The sequence below is a fragment of the Oncorhynchus nerka genome, linkage group LG9b (genome assembly GCF_034236695.1).
Source record: "Oncorhynchus nerka isolate Pitt River linkage group LG9b, Oner_Uvic_2.0, whole genome shotgun sequence".
In the NCBI taxonomy this organism is placed as follows: domain Eukaryota; kingdom Metazoa; phylum Chordata; class Actinopteri; order Salmoniformes; family Salmonidae; genus Oncorhynchus; species Oncorhynchus nerka.
In genome coordinates this window covers 33,083,031-33,102,249 of record NC_088424.1, presented here as the reverse complement: position 1 = coordinate 33,102,249, position 19,219 = coordinate 33,083,031, and the positions used below count along the sequence as shown (strand labels likewise).

The following is a 19,219-nucleotide window of genomic DNA, read 5'->3' as shown; positions in this document are numbered from 1 at the left end:
CTTTACCAATGCGCTGTGCAGGCCTACACAATGTGAAAGACTAACAACAGGATTAATGATTAGTCACTGTTCTTAGTTTAGTCATTTTTCCTGGTTAAACTGGGATATTTTGGAAATTCAAGGTGAAATTGAGCAAACAATGACCAGGGTATTGATACTGTTGTGACAAGTACATCTGTTGCGCACCTGTTTTTGCTCAGTCTTGTCATACAATATTGACAATGGAATACACTTTTAATATTTTATAAACCATATAGTTATCATCAAAGACATATCTTAGCGGGAGTCCAGGACATTTTGTTCACTGGGATTTCTCTCTGTACGGTTACCGTATCATGTGAAGGGATGAAATTGGGCAACCATCCAAACGTCTACTAATTTAGCGCGCTATGGAGGACTCGACCAATCAATGACGCGCGCGCATTCAACGGTACCAACACCCCGCAGTGCAGGAGAACAGGACTAGTAGCTACAGTAAAAATATAAAATAAAGCAGACTTTTCAGCTCCTCATCTTCGGTTGATGGTCAACATTTCAAAACTAAGGTAGTCAATATTTGATTGTGTCTGACGTGTTTTCTCTCCCCTGCATCACTTTACAACCTTATACTAGCTAGCTGGTTTGCTAGGTAACGTTAGCTGCTAAGCTAGCATTACTGGCTAGTCAGACTAGGTTTCAAACCAGTCATTGATCATATATAATGTTAGCTAGCTGGCTAGTTTGCTAGCGACACAAAAGTCCAATTGATACGCAAATTTGAGACAATAAACCTGGTTAAAATGCGTGAACATAACTAGTTAACTTTATCATGATGGAATCCAGTCATCCTGAATTCTAACCTTTCTCTCCGCGGTTTTGTGTCAAGAGTCAAGAACAAGGCATTAGGATGGACTGGTTCCACTGTAACAGCTGCTTCCGAAGAGAGGGGCAGAACTTTGCTGTCTCCAGCTGTGGTCACATCTGCTGTGAAGGCTGCATCAACCCTAATAAAAGTATGACTGTTGTCATTTCCCTGTCCCCCGCCCACACCCATCCTATGGTCCCAGATCTGTTCTTATTTCATACTGTTGTGTTGTCTCGAAATGTTGCCTTTTTTCCCCCTCAGAACATTGCACTGTGTGTGGAGCCAGCTGCAATTACCTGGCTATCTCAGACCAGGTTGGTTTAATTTGTTCAATTCAATGACTGTCACTGATTCATCAACAGCAACATGTAGCCTACCCAGTAAATCAAGTGTCCCTCATCTCTACATACTTATAACACTTTCTTTTCCCTACATCACTCTTCCTATATTGGAAGATGAAGCCTCAGGAGCAGGTGTTCTTCAAAGACCCTGTTAAGCTCATTCAGTCTCGTCTGGAGCACATAGCACAGGTTCAACTCTGTTTTACATTTTGTGTTAGGTGTATTTGATATAAAAGTTGCAGGGTAAAGTTAAACACATGTTTATTATGGGCCTACCAGCGCAATACCTATTTGAACAATGATATATCTGCCTGTCAGATTGCTCTATTCCAGCGAAGGCAGAAGGAAAGGGTCATTGTCTACTTCAAAAACAAATCTATGGAGCTGGAGAGGAGATTGAAGGATGTCACAGATCAGTGTTACAGGTTCAGTAACAACAACTGATAGTATGTTACTATTATTCTTCTGTCTTACTTCAGTCAATTACAGTGACATTTCTTTCTCTCGCATAACCTTTATGCAGGCAAGTTTTAGAGCTGAAAAGAGAGAATGCCGAGTTGAAGAAACCTCTCTCTCAGAGGAGGGTATGATTTTCAGTGTGTTTAGCATCGAATGTCTTTGAGCATTAGTAAAGACTGTCTTTTGACTTTGATTAATCAAGTACGCTATTGCTGTCACAATACTCATTTTAGACTTTCCTCTTTTTTTCACAGGCATCACCTGGACAATTTCAAACAAATGGGTATAAGTCTAAAATATTTATCACATCTGAGAAATATATTTTCGATATGTTGTCATTATCTCATTAGTTCAAAGCGTTGACTGACAACTGATCTGTTTCCCCTAGCAGTGCCCAAAGGATGTCTCTCCCAGTGGCTGTTACCTCCCCAGGTAAAGATGAATGTTGATGGGTTGTGGTCAGAGGCATTTCAGAGATCTTAGCAAGGTGATACAATTGAAATGAATCCCCAATAGGATAAATTCCAATCCATTTTAAACCTCAGATGAGCAATGGTGTGTAACTTTCCTTATCTGTTTTTACACTTACAGTCACCCCTCGCTCACGTCCTGTTAGGTAGGAGATATATGAATGTGGTTGCACAGACAAGTATGTATGCATACACACATCACACTGACTGTCTAACAGCAGTCTTTCAAACACAATGTCCTATATTCTCTCAATTTATTAAATTCAGAGATATTTTCACCTGTCAATAACTGTTTCAGCCACCAAGGCTTTGCTGAAACCCAGGAGAGATTCAGAGATAGAAACCCTAGGCTCACCCTCGCAGTGAGTTTTCATTCCTTCTTTGCTAAAGCAGTTTTAATTTCCCTTCTCTGTCTTAACTGTAGCAGACTGAGAAACCCTCCTCCAGTAAGTGTATTTTCTTATGGTCTCTGTTTCTCTCCTGCTCCCGCTCTCAGACTCCGCCTGGTTCTGCCACATCAATCTCCAGCCTTGGCTCTCTGCACGAGCGTGGTGGCTTCAGTGAGTGGCACACAACAGATTAACTTAATGTCATGAAAAAAATAATCATTGGCACATTTTCATGCCAAACATTTTTGAAAGATGTCACAGAAACATATCAACAATCCACAAACAGATGGTTACAGATTGGCATAGAATTGTCTTAGCATACCATGGTAGTTCATTCAAGCAACACAACTATTTTTCTGTAAATCACTTTGAACATCAAACTGTCTAATGTGGGACTGATTTTTTTTCTCTCTCTTCTCATAGGGACTCCCACCATTATTAGCACTCCCACCCGGTAAGAATTTATGCATATCAGTTGATTTCCATTTCCATGGTGCATCGTTGAAAGTAGTGGTAAGGGTGGATTTACATTAGTAATGTTGTAGTAAGATCGCTCTTCAACATCAGATTTGCTACTTTTCTGTTTTCACTATCCTTACTTCATCCTTTGGATGTTCTGTGACCAGAGCCACGTTCCTGCTTCATGCATGTGTGTGCACCTGTTAGCGTACCGTAAATACCATAGTATATAGACAAACAAAATAAGGAACGCACATCAAACTATACAGGAGCTTCTCATCTAAACCATAATGTTGCACTCTTGGTTAATGCAATGATTCACAAATGTGTTAATATTTTAAGCCTTTAATTAGCAATTTGGCTAACAGCAAAAATGCTATCTACTGGTATTAAGGTAATTCTTACAGGTACATGTAGTGTGGGAGATTCTCATTTGGATAAAAGTCAGCCAGAAACTGATAATTGGTTGAGTGTCAATTACACTGAACAAAAATATAAAAGCAACATGTAAAGAAATTTTCATACGCACAAAAAGCTTTTCTCTCAAATTGGTTTACATCCCTGTTAGTGAGCATTTCTCCTTTGCTAAGATAATCCATCCACCTGACAGGTGTGGCATATCAAGAAGCTGGTAAAACAGCATGATCATTAAACAGGTGGACCTTGTGCCAGGGACAAAAAAAAGGCCATTCTAAAATGTGCAGTTTTGTCACACAATGCCACAGACGTCTGAAGTTGTGCCATGCTGACTGCAGGATTTTCCACCAGAGCTGTTGCCAGATAATTGAATGAACATTTCTCTGCCATAAGCTGCCTCCGTCGTCATTTTAGAGAATTTGACAGTACTTCCAACTGGTATTACAACCACAGACCACGTGTAACCACGCCAGCCAAGGACCTCCACAACTGGCTTCTTCACCTGCTGGATCGTCTGAAACCAGCCACCCGAACAGCTGATAACTGGGTTTGCACAACAGAAGAACTTCCGTCTTGGGAAGCTCATCTGGGTGCTCGTCGTCCTCACCAGCGTGTCGACCTGACTGCAGTTTGTCGTTGAAATTGACTTCAGTGGACAAAACTCACTTTCGATCGCTACTGGCACACTGGAAAAATGTGCTCTTTGCGGATGAATCCCGGGTAACTGTACCGAAACAAGATCCTGAGGCCCATTGTTTTCTGATCCATGCACCTACCTTTTTTATTTATTTTTTAAGTATCTGTGACCAACAGATTCATATCAGTATTCCGAGGTATGTGAAATCCATAGATTAAGGCCTAATGAATTTATTTAAAATTGACTGATTTCCTTACATGAACTGTAACTCAGTAAAATCTTTGAAATTGTTGCATGTTGGAATATTTTTGTTCATTATAATTAATAGGCGAATGGAGGATTATCCTCACCTCAGATCTATGAAGCACAACTGCCCTACCTGAATCCTTTGCAGAATAGTTGTGTGGGAGACATCTCTCAAACAGAGAGTTGAATCTAGATCTGTCTCTTTATACTACAAAAGTATCGTTCCTGGGACTGTGTCGTCAAAGTAGTTTAGTGTAAAGCTAAATGAGCAAACCTCTTTCCCCAATTCTCAGGTCTGAGAATCTGACTCCAAACATTTTCCAGTTCTTGACTGGGTCATCACTGCACTCCCCAAGGCCTTTCAGAAATGGCCAGTAAACTGGTAGGTTATTGTTTCATACTGTCTCATACTGAATTAATTTCAATTCCAGTGACAAAATTGAGATCCAGTTAAATATAGGTTTTAAATTAAGTAGCTCCTAAAGTGACTGGAGTTGAAATGGCAAAGACCCAACTTTGATTTCAGTACGTGTCCTTAAGCATTTTGGCATAGTTCTTACTTTTTTTCTGCAGAATCTGATGAACAGCTGACCCCGATCTCAGAAAGTGCAGGGAAGCAGTTAACACACACAATGTTTTTTTAAATATTTTTTTTTACTTGTTTCGAGTGATGCAGTTGTGCAAATGTTAAATTGAACATAATACAACATTAAAAAGACATGCTCCGGTACTTTGGCAAACAAAGTATATATATATTTTTTAACCTCCCGCTTTGGGATGTGTCAAAGTGTAGTTCATATATGCATAATCTATGAGCAGAATTACTGTCTTCAATTCAATTAGCCACAAAATCCCTAGTTTGAAAATACTTTTCTTGAAACTGTGCAGCACCATTTCCCCTACATTTCACCCCACGTGGGCCAGCCCCTTAACAATTTGAGTTCTAGCCCTTGCAATGAGTGGAAGCTAGCAAGAGGCCTGCCCAGCATTATCCAATGAGGTTGCAGGACGGGCCCAACAACTCAGGGGAAACAGTAGAGAGCAATGAGGTGGTGCACATATGTGACGTAGTACGCAATTTTCAGGGACCACTTTTGGCTTTGGAGTGTTACTTTCACAACTACTAGATATAAAAGATACAAAAGTACGGGAGAATCTGACTTTTGAAATGAGTGCCATGTGTCCAGTTAAGTAGAACATTGAAAAACTGTTTACAACTACAATTAAAGGGATTGGCAACTGAGAATAGTGTTCAGACAAACATTTCTCCTTCAGCATTCTTGTAGTTCCTTTGTAATATTCTCATAGCTAATAGAAAAAACATTTACACTGTAGAAAATGTTGCTTAATGTTGATTAAAATACTTTTACTGGTATACCTGGATGACTGTAACAAGTAATTTTCCTCTCGGGCATAGAAAATGGCCTGCACAAAACACTATTTATTGCTTTGGATTAAAGTAGACGAAAACAATCTATTATGCTTCAATCCCTTCTCTGCTGAACTGAATTTGGTTGGATTACACAATTCCAGTGACTTCTTTTGCCCCTCAATCACCTCACACAAATGCTCAATATAGGAAGAATACTGTCCCCACTAATCTGGGGCATGGACTAGGTGAAATCAACTGAAAACCCAATGATAAAATAAGCCTGTATTGCAGCCCTTCACAGGTAAACAGAAATTGAGACAGGTGAGCAGAGTGAAAAATACAGGATTATACCGGACCAAAGAGTGCAGTGCTTCAGTTTATCCAAAATATGGTTTGAACTTGTCTTTGTGGACATTGAACTTCACTTTAAAACATTGCAGGTCAGTGCAAACTGCATAACAATTTTAATAGGAATTCAATTTTTCTGAAAAGGAATGCATTTAATAAACATTATCACAGCTAAAATGTTAGGGCTCAAAAATTAAAGTGCAACCTGTCTATTCAGAAGTATTACGTGTGGATGTCCAGTTTGTTGTTGTAAAAAGGACATGTAGGTTGTAAAGGAATGATTTCTACATTAAGTGATTAATCAGTGTCTTTACCCTAAGACTCAAATGATATGTTTAGGTTTTCCCAGTGCAGTTTCACTTCTGTAAAATACAGAACTAAACTACAGTACCTAAGGAGCTCCAACCAATACATACTGTTTATCCAGTTAATATGTTGCTACAATACTGGACTACAAATGATACAGCACAAACAAAATAGGTGGGGGGTTGAACCAGTGTACTATGTACTGTCCTGTCTACAGTAGGCAGCACCATCAGGATTTAAAGTCCAAACTTATGGGGGGAAAAAAAGAGAATGCAGCAATAATTCAGCACAGTCGCAAAATCTGTGCTGATACTAAGCATTTAAGAGTCACACCTGCTCACATTAAAGCAAAGTAATTCAATATGAAAAGTTTGTCAAATTTATGAGAAATTCTGGGTAAAACATGATCAGTCTTGTCCTCAAAAAAAAAAAAAAAAAAAAAGACACACTGCTATTTTCCAACTCCTACCATTCCACAAGTTCCTCATCTCAATCAGTAACATTGGCCTCTGGGTCAAATGCCTTGCTCTCCTGAGATGCAAACCAGTCCCGCACCTGCTGGTAGCTCATTCGTGACTTTTTGCAAAGGGCATCTAGGTCTTTCTCATGAAGAACCCCTGTCGAGCGATGGTAAACCTCCAGCGGATTGATGTCCGGGGAATCTGCAGTGGATGTTGGTGCTATTGCGCCATTCACTTGAGACTTTCGTTTGCGGCTACCCGTAACCCGAGGAGTTCCACTGGAACCGTTTCCACCACTGCCATTTTGCTGTGTGGCTAGTTCAGCCAGGAATTGCTCTCGGAATTGCTCACGGACCCCCTGCACCCAACGTAACTGACCATTTTTAACAGCATAGCGCGTATCCCCAAACCACTGGCTGACGTCTGCACGAGGCAAGCCTGTGAGCTCTACCAGCTGGGTGTAGTCCTCACTCTTAGGCCACTGGCAACGCAAGAAGTGCTCCTTTAGTATGTCCAGTTGTTCCTTGGTCTTCCGTGGTCGGCCAGCGGGTGTAAGAAGAGGAGATGAGGATGAGGAAGGACTGGAGAGAGACAGGGCTGTCAGTGAGGCTTTGGCTGAGCGAGCAGACCTCTGCACCGTGCTAGTAGAACTACGCTTATTAGCGGTCAAAGTTGAAGGGGTGGTAGAATGCGAGGGGGGAGGGGAAGTGGAGATGGTAACGGCTGATGGTGGTTGTTTAATCTCTGGGTTCTTACTGCCCCTAAAGTGTAGAGGCTTTTCTTGTTTCACCACCGCCTCGTTCTCTTCCTTAACAGTTTCAGTGTGAACTGAGGCTTCCTCCGCAACCTCGTCCTCCTCTGCCTCCACTCCCACTGCTCCCTCCCCAAATGCCTCCAAGCTGTTTGACAGAAAGTTCTGGAAGAAGTGTGAATCTTTCACCCCGTTGCTGCGAGCTCCCTTCTCTTGAGCCCTTCCCTGCATTTCAACACCATTTTCTTGATCCCGAGGCCTGTGTGCTACGAGTGGAAGAGGTCGAAGTTGCTGAGACTCGTTCTTTGCTTCTCCTGTGGTCAACTGAGGATAGACCATGGATGTTCCAAGCAGTCCACGCCCATTTCTAAGCTGGTACCGGCTGTCGCTGAACCACTTGCGAATGTCATTGCGGCTCAGGCTGGTTTCCTCTTGCAGGCGTCGGAGCTCAGTCTCTGCGGGCCAGTTTTCCCGCAGGAAGCTGCTGCGAAGGACTGCAAGTTGGGCTTTGGTCTTTTTGTAGCGTCCGCGTTGTTGTTGCTGTGGAGAGCCAAGTGAGGTCTCAGAGAGGCTCAGGGAAGAATCAGTTGCGGTAGTTGCTGGCATGTCCACAGGAGGGCGGTAGTAGTATGAATCCTGAGGGGGTGGGAGAGAGGAACTGAAATGTTGGACAGTGGCGGCTGGTTTGCAGGGTTCTGGGGTCTCATGTCTGGCTCGTTTTCTTGGGTGAAGCAGATAGGAGTGAAGACCATTATTAATTTGATCATCATCCTCTGCCTCCACAGATATTGCCCCACACCCATTACTCATTTTTATCTCCTTCTCATTTGCATTGTCGTTAGTCCGCTCAGGTCCGGCCAACTTGCGACGCGTCTCCTCAATCTCCTCTGAGGCCCAGCTGATACCGTATTTGATTCTCTGCACCATGAACCAGACCTTGACTTTGTCCAGAGGCAGGGCACAGAGCCGTGCCAAGGCATTCACCTCACGAGATGTTGGGTATGGGAACACATTGAATGCCTGGACCAGCTCTGGGATGGTGTCAAGCTCACGTGTCTGATCTGACTGTGTCCATACTAGCTTCAGGCCCTCGGAGACCAAAGGTAGGCACACCACAGAGTTATGGTTGGTGCTGAAACTAACACCCCCATCTCTGCCCTCACTTACATCACTGTCTGTTGCACTGGGGTCAGAGGATAGAGTGCTCTTTCCATTGGTGATCTGATAGTGTGAAGTCTTGGAGAAATGCAGGGAGGCATGCTTGCCTTCATTCTCTGTCCATGTGACATCACACTGGGATGACTCCTTCATGTTTACCTCCAGTCCTATTCTCCTGTTACGGTCAACCTGTGTTGCCATCGGTGATGTCACCGCCCGTCACTCCAGTCTGGTAGAGATATGATAAAGATATCAAATACATTGTGTGCTTTATACATTTATTATAACATTAACAGTGAGAAATCACACTGGAGGTTGCCAATGTCTAGATACTATAATGGTGTCATGTGCTTTAGGGGAAAAGGTGTCAAAGGAGCAGTATATGAGTCAGTCTAGATGAAAGTATCTAGAGGAGGACTTTCTATTCCCAAAGTCAAAGACCTGACAGCTGTTTCCCCTCCCCCCTCTAAGTCACACTCCCTTCTCAAAGTCTCACCATGAAACTGGTTGTATACCCTCTGTCCAGATTGTGCTCCCCTCCCCCTTGGAACCAAAGTGTGGTGATTGACTTTTGTGTTGTGAGGGCGGGGTGTGAGAAATCTGCCACAGGCGCTTCTCTTACCCTTTCCAGCACTGGCTTTGTTCCGTCGTCCTTGTTTCCCTTCAAGTCGTCAGTCCTCAGAATCAAGTTTGACCCCCCCAGCAGAAACACCTATGGAAAGACAAAAGAGATTGAGCAATTGACATATTCAATGTGTCGGCAATTCATACATGATAAAATATATACATAAATAAAACATTGTCATTTATATAGGAAAGTATTGTATAATAACCTGCATTATTAAAAAACATCTGAAGCAGAGGCATTGACTATATACAAAAGGCCAACTTGAGACCGGCTATTTGAAAGAATTTATGTGCAACCTCTGTCCTTATCTGACCAAAAGCATAAGTTCATTGCCAATTCACAGAGCAAACTATGACATGCAACAGGTGTAAATTTAAAGTAATTTCCCCCTGACAAACACACAAAACTGGGATTTATTCCAAGTGCCCATACTCAAGCGGTCTATTTACCCTGGCGGGCCGCAGTGTGCATGTCCCAGACTGGCAGTGTAACACCAGATTCAAATTACTTTGACGACCAATACCTAAACTTTGTTAGCGGAATCAGGTGTGTATGATGAATGAATAAGTGTGCAGGACTGTGACAAATAACGCACACCCTGTGTCCTTCCAGCTAGGAGTTCACATGATGATTACCACAGCACAGGGTTTCCCAAACTCAGCCCTTGGTCTTCCCAATGATGCACGTTTTAGTTTTTGCCCTAGTGCTACATAGCTGATTTAAATAATCAAAGCTTGATGAGGTGATTATTTAATCAGATGTGTAGTGTTAAGGCAAAAAACAACCAGTACACCACTGGGAGGCCCCAGGACCGAGTTTGGGAAACCCTACGATTGCTTATAATAACAAACAAATTAACACGAAAAGAAACTGGGAGTCAAGTATTTGAAAAATTAGATCAAGTTATGTTGACCAATTTAAGAGCCTGTGACGGTCAGGAATATCTAGTATCGGAACCCAGAACCAAATCACTCAAGTGATTTAGCGAACTAAATGTATCCTGCTGTGGTCTGTTGGAACTCTGGTTCTCGGAAGTTATTCGTTCATATCCCAAAAATGATTGGGCCAACCAGGGAGCGAGCAAACTAATAGCCCGTTAACATTTTATATTGCCGACGACAGAAAGATATTCATCGCTTTTACTAACGGTAACCAGGCCTCATATCATACATCAAGACAGCATACGATGTTAAACAGCTCACAGGTTGGAGTAGTGGCCATGACAATAGGCCTACCCTTCCGATGTCTTGATCCTTTGTGGCGTACTAGCTAAAATGGTCAGACTGCACAAGCGCACTCACACGGACACGCTTCAGTAATAACAAAAAATAAAAACTTACCGGAATCGTGTACTTCACCCCTTCACTCTGGAGTTGGGTAAAGTGAAAACAAAATATCCCAATCTTCTCTTTTGTTAATGGCTGAAGTTGGAGAACAAAACGGGGGAACAATACTGTTTGTCTGACCCTGATGCTTTATTTATCCGTCGAACCTCAAAACGGGTTCTCGTTTCGGAAACAATTCTAGAACTTTGTAGCTGTCTCAAGTTGAGACCCAAACTGATACTTGATATGATACGCCTTTAAAATTGAATAATCGATTTGTTAATTGTTTGAAATTGGTTCCTTACTGTACCTACCCCCCTCGGTCCGTTGTTGCTTTTGTTCTGTAAATCCGAAAGTGTGTCGTGTCCGGCCAAATCGAGGCTAGGAGGACCAGGAACTCAGAGCACCCCCCCTCCCTCAGTATCTCCTGAGTGACGGTAAAGAGGGTGTGCCATTCTATGCAAAGACAGGGATTGGAGGAGGGAGGTGCCGGTCATTGGGACTGGTCGGCAAAATAACTCTTTCATTACACACTTATAGGAATCGCAATCGCCATGTTTGTAAGGTTATCTTAGTTGTTTAGAAAGAGTACGTTCAGATTCCATTAGACCAACGATGGTCTATTATATTGACAAGATAGTCAAGTGACCACTAACAATAGAAGTACATGTCATCGAAAGCAGACGGGAGGATCGAGATCAGGTGGGACCATTCTAGCCAATGAGAGGGCAGAGACGCGTGTGAACAACAGGCCATAGAGATAGATGACTCATCTTTGTATCTGTGCCAATATAGTCCCTGTGACAGCATGGGCAGCGCAATTGAGCAAGGCTTAGTCAATTTTCTTAATTTGCTGATTGCTTCCAACTCATAGGACTCCCTACCTAGTTTACTACATAAAAAATGTGTAAGCCCTCGATGGCAATGTCCATGCTAAAGTGGAGCTGCGTTCAGTACGTTTTTAAGCTCTGGGACGTTCAATTGAACGGAAACGTTGCTGTACTAAACCAGTTGAAAAACGGGGAGGAGTTGTGGAACGCTGTCTGCATGGCCACTGCCCTTTAAACACGTTACTTCAAGCCACACCTCACCACACCCACCAAACGGGCGCAAACATACCTCAAAGTATGTTCAAGAATGTTTTGGAGAAACATGTCGTTCAGCACAAACCGTTCGCAAGGTAAACCTCTGGTTATATCCACGATGACTATCTCCATGACCACAGGCACAATTCAGATTTAAAAGTCGTTTTTTTCCCTAAATTGCCGGAATGCAATGTGCGTTCACTTACATCAGTACATTAATAACAACCTAACACTTTCCGAACTTCTATTTCATCAAATAAGTCTTATGTAGCAAATTAGCAATTCCATTTTTGTTGACCAAATGCAACACTCATTGATATCCCAAAAAATTATTATTATTCCTCACCTCATGGGCTTATTTTTCGTGTACAGATTTTGGGCTGAGTAAAACATCTGGCTTCACATTCCTCTCTGATGACGCTATTAATAAAACATTTAAATAACTGTTTAAATAAGTGCTGTGACGACCCTCCCACTCCTGCCATATTCTCTCTTTGTTCTTGTTTCCTTATTAGGATACCAGTGGGAGGAGTTGGGAGGGTCGTCAGCTACATGGGAAACACCTGGGCCCGAGTGTGTCCCAGGATAAATAGACCTCTTCCAGATTCATTGGGGGAAGACTCTCTCCATGCAGACGCCTTCATAGATTTCACATTTATGCATGCAAAACACTCAATTACACTTATGATTACACACACCCCATTGTTAATTGCATCTAGGTTACCTTAGTTAATATATTTTGTTATTCCTTATCTCCACATTGTCTCCCTTTTGTTACCAGCTTCAAGCTGGTTCGTGACAGTGCACAACAAGAGCCCAAAGTAAACTCATGCAATAACAATTACCCTGCTACACACAACATATTAGTGTTAAGTGGTATAGGAATGTAGACACTTTTATTGCTATCGGTATTACAAAATACATTCACATTTAGTTAGGGTTTTTAGGTGCAGCTAAAAATCACAGCTGGCATGTCTCTTCATACAATGCTCATTTGAATAAAGTATGCTTTATCAGTCATTTTGTGTTTAGACGTGGTAGCATCTCCCAACTTTTGTAAATCTAAGGCAATAGTTTGGCAAGGTTAATCACATCCATGCTTATTAATTGGTAAAACTCATACTCAATAAACAACAACGGTGTAGATCCTCCATAGGAATATGAACACAGAATTATAATGATTTAGTATTCTATGTATAGGAATACCGTGTAATGTACTGCCACTGCAGTAGTCCATGTGTCACGAGTTTGAGGAGTCTCAGAAGCGTCCATGGTGAGGGTAAGAACAAATTGAGGAACCCGGAAAAATGTGGGTACCACCTAGGAGAGCCAGGAAAGATATAGGACCTGGGTAAGGAGGAATTTGAAGGAGGTGTGGTCTGTCACACTCCGACCTGAAAATAGAGGTAGTTAGAGACTCGTGTATAGGCCTATGTACATTTCAGTTCAGCGTGCAAATAGATTATCTCACTAACGTCAACATCTTGTAGCCCCTAACCAGGTCAACACGTTTCCTGACAGCGACATCAGGTTATCTTCAAATTGGAAACGGAATGCAAAACAGAACTTGAACTTTGAAAAACATCTGCAAATCAAAAAACAGTTCAGGTGAGAGCCCAGATCTAAAACAAACAAATCTTCAAAAGGATATTCAGCCTGTTTTGTTAAGGCTTTATAATTAACTGCAGAAATACTCACTAGACAGTTTATTAGGTACACTCATCTAGCACTGAGTCGAGACCCCCTTTGCCTCCCGAACACCCTGAATTCTTCAGGGCATGGAAACATTGCTCAATTGGTATCAAGGGACCTAATGTGTGCCAGGAAATCATTCCCCACACCATTACACACCCACCACCAGCCTGTACCGCTGACACAAGGGAATGCCAATTCCTGACTGCTATCAGCATGATGCTACAAGAAACGGGATTTGTTGGACCAGGCAACATTTTTCCACTCAATTGTCCAGTGTTGGTGATCGTGTGCCCACTGGAGCCACCGCTTCTAGTTTTTTGCTCATAGGAGGGGAACCCGGTGTGGTTGTCTACTGCAATAGCCCATCCGTGACAAGGCCCGACGAGTTGTGCATTCCCGAGATACTGTTGTGTTGTGCTGTTATTTGCCTGTTTGTGGCCTGCATGTTAGCTGCATGTTTCTTAACATTCTCATTCGACCTCATCAACTAGCTGTTTTCACCCACAGGACTACCACTGATTCAAATCTAAATCAAATGTATTTATAAAGCCCTTCTTACATCAGCTGATGTCTCAAAGTGCTGTACAGAAACCCAGCCTAAAACCCCAAACAGCAAGCAATGCAGGTGTAGAAGCACGGTGGCTAGGAAAAACTCCTTAGAAAGGCCAGAACCTAGGAAGAAACCTAGAGAGGAACCAGGCTATGAGGGGTGACCAGTCCTCTTCTGGCTGTGCCGGGTGGAGATTATAACAGAACATGGCCAAGATGTTCAAATGTTTATAGGTGACCAGCAGGGTCGAATAATAATAATCACACTGTATGTCGAGGGTGCAACAGGTCAGCACCTCAGGAGTAAATGTCAGTTGGCTTTTCATGGCCGATCATTCAGAGTATCTCTACCACTCCTGTCTCTAGAGAGTTGAAAACAGCAGGTCTGGGACAGGTAGCACATCCGGTGAACAGGTCAGGATTCCATAGCCACAGGCAGAACAGTTGAAACTGGAGCAGCAGCACGGCCAGGTGGACTGGGGACAGCAAGGAGTCATCAGGCCAGGTAGTCCTGAGGCATGGGCCTAGAGCTCAGGTCCTCCGAGAGAGAGAAAGAAAGAAAGAGAGAGCATACTTAAATTCACACAGGAGAAATACTTCAGATATAACAGACTGGCCCTAGCCCCCCAACACAAACTATTGCAGCATAAATACTGGAGGCTGAGACAGGAGTGGTCGAGAGACACTGGCCCCATCCGACGATACCCCCAGACAGGGCCAAACAGGCAAGACATAACCCCACACACTTTGCCAAAGCACAGCCCCCACACCACTAGAGAGATATCTTCAACCACCAACTTACCATCCTGAGTATAACCCACAAAGATCTCCGCCACGGCACAACTCAACGGGCGCCAACCCAGACAGGAAAATCACGTCAATGACTCAACCCACTCAAGTGATGCACCCCTCCCAGGGACGGCATGGAAGAGCACCAGTAAGCCAGTAACTCATCCCCTGTAATAGGGTTAGAGGCAGAGAATCCCAGTGGAGAGGGGAACCGGCCAGGCAGAGACAGCAAGGGCGGTTCGTTGCTCCAGTGCCTTTCCGTTCACTTTCATACTCCTGGGCCAGACGACACTCAATCATAGGTCCTACTGAAGAGATGAGTCTTCAATAAAGACTTAGAGGTCTTTGGGTAGGTAGACCATTTCATAAAAATTGAGCCTTTTTGGAGAAAGCCCTGCCTCCAGCTGTTTGTTTAGAAAATCTAGGGATAGTAAGGAGGCCGGAGTCTTGTGACCGTTGCGTACGTGTAAGTATGTACTAGAGGTCGACCGATTATGATTTTTCAACGCCGATACCGATTATTGGAGGACCAAAAAAGCCGATACCGATTAAATCGGGTGATTTATTTAAACTTTGTAATAATGACAATTAAAACAATACTGAATTAACACTTATTTTAACTTAATATAAAACATCAATAAAATCAATTTAGCCTCAAATAAATAATGAAACATGTTCAATTTGGTTTAAATAATGCAAAAACAAAATGTTGGAGAAGAAAGTAATATGTGCCATGTAAAAATGTGTGCCATGTAAAATATGTGCTGTGTAAAAAAGCTAACGGTTAAGTTCCTTGCTCAGAACATGAGAACATATGAAAGTTGGTGGTTCCTTTTAACATGAGACTTCAATATTCCAAGGTAAGAGGTTTTAGGTTGTAGTTAATATAGTATTTATAGGACTTTCTCTCGATACAATTTGTATTTCATATACTTTTGACTATTGGATGTTCTTATAGGCACTATAGTATTGTCAGTGTAACAGTATAGCTTCCATCCCTCTCCTCGCCCCTACCTGGGCTCGAACCAGGAACACATCAACAACAGCCACACTCGAAGCATCGTTACCCATCACTCCACAAAAGCAGCGGCCCTTGCAGCGCAAGGGGAATAACTACTCCAAATCTAAAAGCGAGTGAAGTTTTAAACAGTATTAGCGCACACCCAGCTAACTAGCTAGCCATTTCACATTGGTTACACCAGCCATTAGGCTGATAGGCTTGAAGTCATAAACAGCGCTGTGCTTGCAAAGAGCTGCTGGCAAAACGCACAAAAGTGCTGTTTGAATGAATGATTACGGGCCTGCTGCTGCTCAGTCAGACTGCTCTATCAAATCAGACTTAATTATAACATAATAACACACAGAAATACGAGCCTTTGGTCATTAATAAGATCGAATCCGGAAACTATCATTTCGAAAACAAAACGTTTATTATTTCAGTGAAATACGGAACCGTTCGGTATTTTATCCAATGGGTGGCATCCCTAAATCTAGATATTCTTGTTACATTGCACAACCTTCAATGTGTGTCATAATTTGGTAAAATTCTGGCAAATTAGTTTGCAATGAGCCAGGCAGCCCAAACTGTTGCATATTCCCTGACTCTGCGTGCAATGAACCAAGAGAAATTACACAATTTCACCTGGTTAATATTGCCTGCTAAACTGTTTAACTAGTGATTATGATTGATTGTTTTTTTATAATATAAGTTTAATGCTAGCTAGCAATTTACCTTGGCTTCTACTGCATTCGCGTAACAGGCAGGCTACTCTTGGAGTGCAATGGTTGGAGCGTTGGACTAGTTAACTGTGCAGTTGCAAGATTGGAACCCCTGAGCTGACAAGGTGAAAATCTGTCGTTCTGCCCCTGAACAAGGCAGTTAACCCACAGTTCCTAGGCCGTCATTGAAAATAAGAATGTGTTATTAACTGACTTGCCTAGTAAAATAAAGGTACAATTAAATTAAAATTGACTGCCGCTTTTAGTGAGTTTGTTACACATCCGGTGGATAGAGAGCCGTTTATTATGTTCAACATAGGAGGGCCAAGCACAGGAAGCAACTCTTTCAGTAGTTTAGTTGGAATAGGGTCCACTATGCAGCTTGAAGGTTTGGAGGCCATGATTACTTTCATCATTGTGTCAAGAGATATAGTACTAAAACATTTGAGTGTCTCCTTTGATCCTAGGTCCTGGCAGAGGACCGAGGATGTTTTTGGTTTGTCGCACCATTTTCAGTAAACCCAGACACTGTTGTGCGTGAAAAGTCCAGGAGGCCGGCTGTTTCTGAGATGCTGGGACCAGCGCGCCTGACCTGATGATCATACCACGCTCAAAGTTGCTCAGGTCACTAGTTTTGCCCATTCTAATGTTTAATCAAACAGTAACTGAATGCCTTCATGCTTGTCTGCCTTCTTTATATAGAAGCCACGACCACGTGACTAACTGTCTGTAGGAGCTAACCATTTTTGTGAACGGGGTGGTGTACCTAATAAACTAGCCACTGAGTGTATAACGGTGCATGACCATGTACATGCTGTAGTATAATGTAAATGTAATGTACCTTTCCGCCATCTCACAATGCACTTCCCACTCAGCTCTGTGGTGTCTTCATTGGCAAATACATCTCTGAATTGAGAGAAACGGGGTAATGCCTTTATCAAAGTCACTACAGTGAAATGATAAGAACTAGTAAAGCCTATGAAAATGTATAATTCAGAAAATCATGAAGAAAACAGCATCAGTCTTTCAAACTCATATTGAAGAGCAATACTGTCAAATGGTTTATCATCTACCTTAGGATCAATACCTGGTGGAGAATCCTTCTCAATGATGATGAGTTGAGACACCAACTCTGTCTGAACTACTCAAGGTCATAGACTGACAGAGGCCACTCCCCTTCTCCTCAGCTCAATGGCTGTGTCTGCAGCTAGCCTGTCACACTGAAGAGGATAGGATACGAATATCACAGTCAAGATAGAAAGCATGGGGGGTTTGGTAAACTTGTTTAAAGGTGACCAAGGGGTCAAGATGGCAATTTTAGGATTTTCTCACAAAGTTTATAGTTTTAAGCTGCAGTTGCAATTTGTTTGTTTTTTCACAAACAAATTATATCTAACCATACAATGTAGCTATTTTGAATAATTTTGTAATTAATCAAACCATTGAAATATATTTTTGACGATTTCCAACGAACAAGCTAACGTTAGCTATCGAAAAGTTTCAGCGTGTGTAGTTAAATTAGCTTGCTAACGTCTTCATAGCTAGTAGCATGGAATCAGGACATGACCAAACTGTTGCTGAGATAATGGATGTTGAAACTTCCAAGGAGAAAAGACACATTGTTGAAACTCACTCATATGTTTGCAGTGTAAAAAAAGGGGGTAAATGTGATTCATACCTGAATACCCCAACCAAAGAGCAACTTCCAAAGAAGCTGAGAAGTGAACCATCACTGAGCCAGCTACAGGACATCGTCCGTATCCTCACGGTTAAAATCAAAGAGAACGCAGATGAAAACACGGATTTGGTGAAAAGGAACACTGTCAGTATCGTTAACAGTATCGTTTTTCCTAGCCACCGTGCTTCTACACCTGCATTGCTTGCTGTTTGGGGTTTTAGGCGGGGTTTCTGTACAGCACTTTGAGATATCAGCTGATGTACGAAGGGCTATATAAATACATTTGATTTGATTTGAACATGAAGAAAGCGATTGATTTCAATGCTGATGAAGTACAAACTGAAGCAGCAGAACGCAATATTAAAAATTCAGGTTGCAAAGCAGGAGAAAAAACTCACTGAAATGGAGTCAAATGTAAACAAGAAGGACCGGTATGGTCGGAGGTGGAATCTTCGAATTTATGCAATAGCAGAAAAATCAGACGACAACATCAAAGCAAGAGTGAAGGACATTTGCAGGGCAATAGTCGCGGAGGAGGAGCGAAATGTTGTTGCAGGTTCTCTGGATGTAGTGCACTGCCTGGGAAGGGTGAGAGATAGGGAAAACAACCAGTGATCATGAGATTCATCTCCAGGACAGCGAGGGATATGACATGGAAAAGTGCAAAGAAAAAGGACTATTTAAAGAACAACCTGAGGATCTGACAGCATTTGACAAAGAAGCTCGGAATCATCTGTGGAGGATGATTGACAGAGGAAGGAAGGGAAAAGTGCATACTTTGCGGGAGCCATGGCTTTTGCTAATCAAAGGGAAATTCACGCTGATGCCTAGCTTGTTGACTGCTGAATTTATCAAGTGAGTGGTGCATCACTGAGTTTTATTTGCATCTGATAAAACTTTATATTTCTTGAGGAAAGAGCATTGTTTGTGTGAGCAAAACTTTTTTTATATATATCTATTTTTATGGCAGGGAAATTCGCACTGACAATGTTATCTTGATGGCTATTCGTTTTACCAATCTATGGTACAATGTTATTTGCAATTGTATAAAACAATATATATATATTGTAATGACCTGACTAGATCATAAATG

The 19,219-nt window shown here is 42.2% G+C and overlaps 2 protein-coding genes across 9 annotated transcripts; one reads left to right on the top strand and one right to left on the bottom strand.

Annotated features, from left to right (window-relative positions):
• The first annotated feature begins 409 nt into the window (after positions 1-409).
• Positions 410-12,716, top strand: LOC115114681 (RING finger protein 212B). Of its 8 annotated transcripts, none has more exons than XM_029643125.2 (14): positions 434-545; positions 866-992; positions 1,106-1,158; positions 1,300-1,374; positions 1,504-1,610; positions 1,709-1,769; positions 1,899-1,927; positions 2,033-2,076; positions 2,236-2,260; positions 2,413-2,476; positions 2,611-2,674; positions 2,927-2,957; positions 4,556-4,644; positions 8,343-11,618. In XM_029643125.2, exons 2-13 carry the CDS (start codon positions 887-889, stop codon positions 4,638-4,640), a joined length of 744 nt encoding a protein of 247 aa, XP_029498985.1. In that variant the 5' UTR covers positions 434-545; positions 866-886; the 3' UTR covers positions 4,641-4,644; positions 8,343-11,618. The 8 variants fall into 8 exon arrangements, with proteins under 8 accessions (XP_064869648.1, XP_064869651.1, XP_029498985.1 ...); XM_029643124.2 differs by lacking the exon at positions 8,343-11,618 and adding an exon at positions 12,212-12,301 and having other exon boundaries at positions 437-545; XM_029643123.2 differs by lacking the exon at positions 8,343-11,618 and adding an exon at positions 4,836-6,224 and having other exon boundaries at positions 437-545.
• LOC115114680 (homeobox and leucine zipper protein Homez-like) lies at positions 6,652-8,859 on the bottom strand. The gene has a single exon (XM_029643121.2). The coding sequence runs from the start codon at positions 8,857-8,859 to the stop codon at positions 6,778-6,780; it is 2,082 nt and encodes a 693-aa protein (XP_029498981.1). The 3' UTR covers positions 6,652-6,777.
• Positions 12,717-19,219: the final 6,503 nt, after the last annotated feature.

What these genes read in the sequence shown, in the direction of transcription:
- LOC115114680 (XM_029643121.2), bottom strand. Translation starts at nt 8,859, where the DNA reads ATGGCAACACAGGTTGACCGTAACAGGAGAATAGGACTGGAGGTAAAC.
- LOC115114681 (XM_065013574.1), top strand. Translation starts at nt 887, where the DNA reads ATGGACTGGTTCCACTGTAACAGCTGCTTCCGAAGAGAGGGGCAGAAC. An exon ending in ACCTGGCTATCTCAGACCAG is followed by an intron (nt 1,159 to 1,299) that starts GTTGGTTTAATT and finishes CTATATTGGAAG; the next exon opens with ATGAAGCCTCAGGAGCAGGT. An exon ending in GTCTGGAGCACATAGCACAG is followed by an intron (nt 1,375 to 1,503) that starts GTTCAACTCTGT and finishes TCTGCCTGTCAG; the next exon opens with ATTGCTCTATTCCAGCGAAG.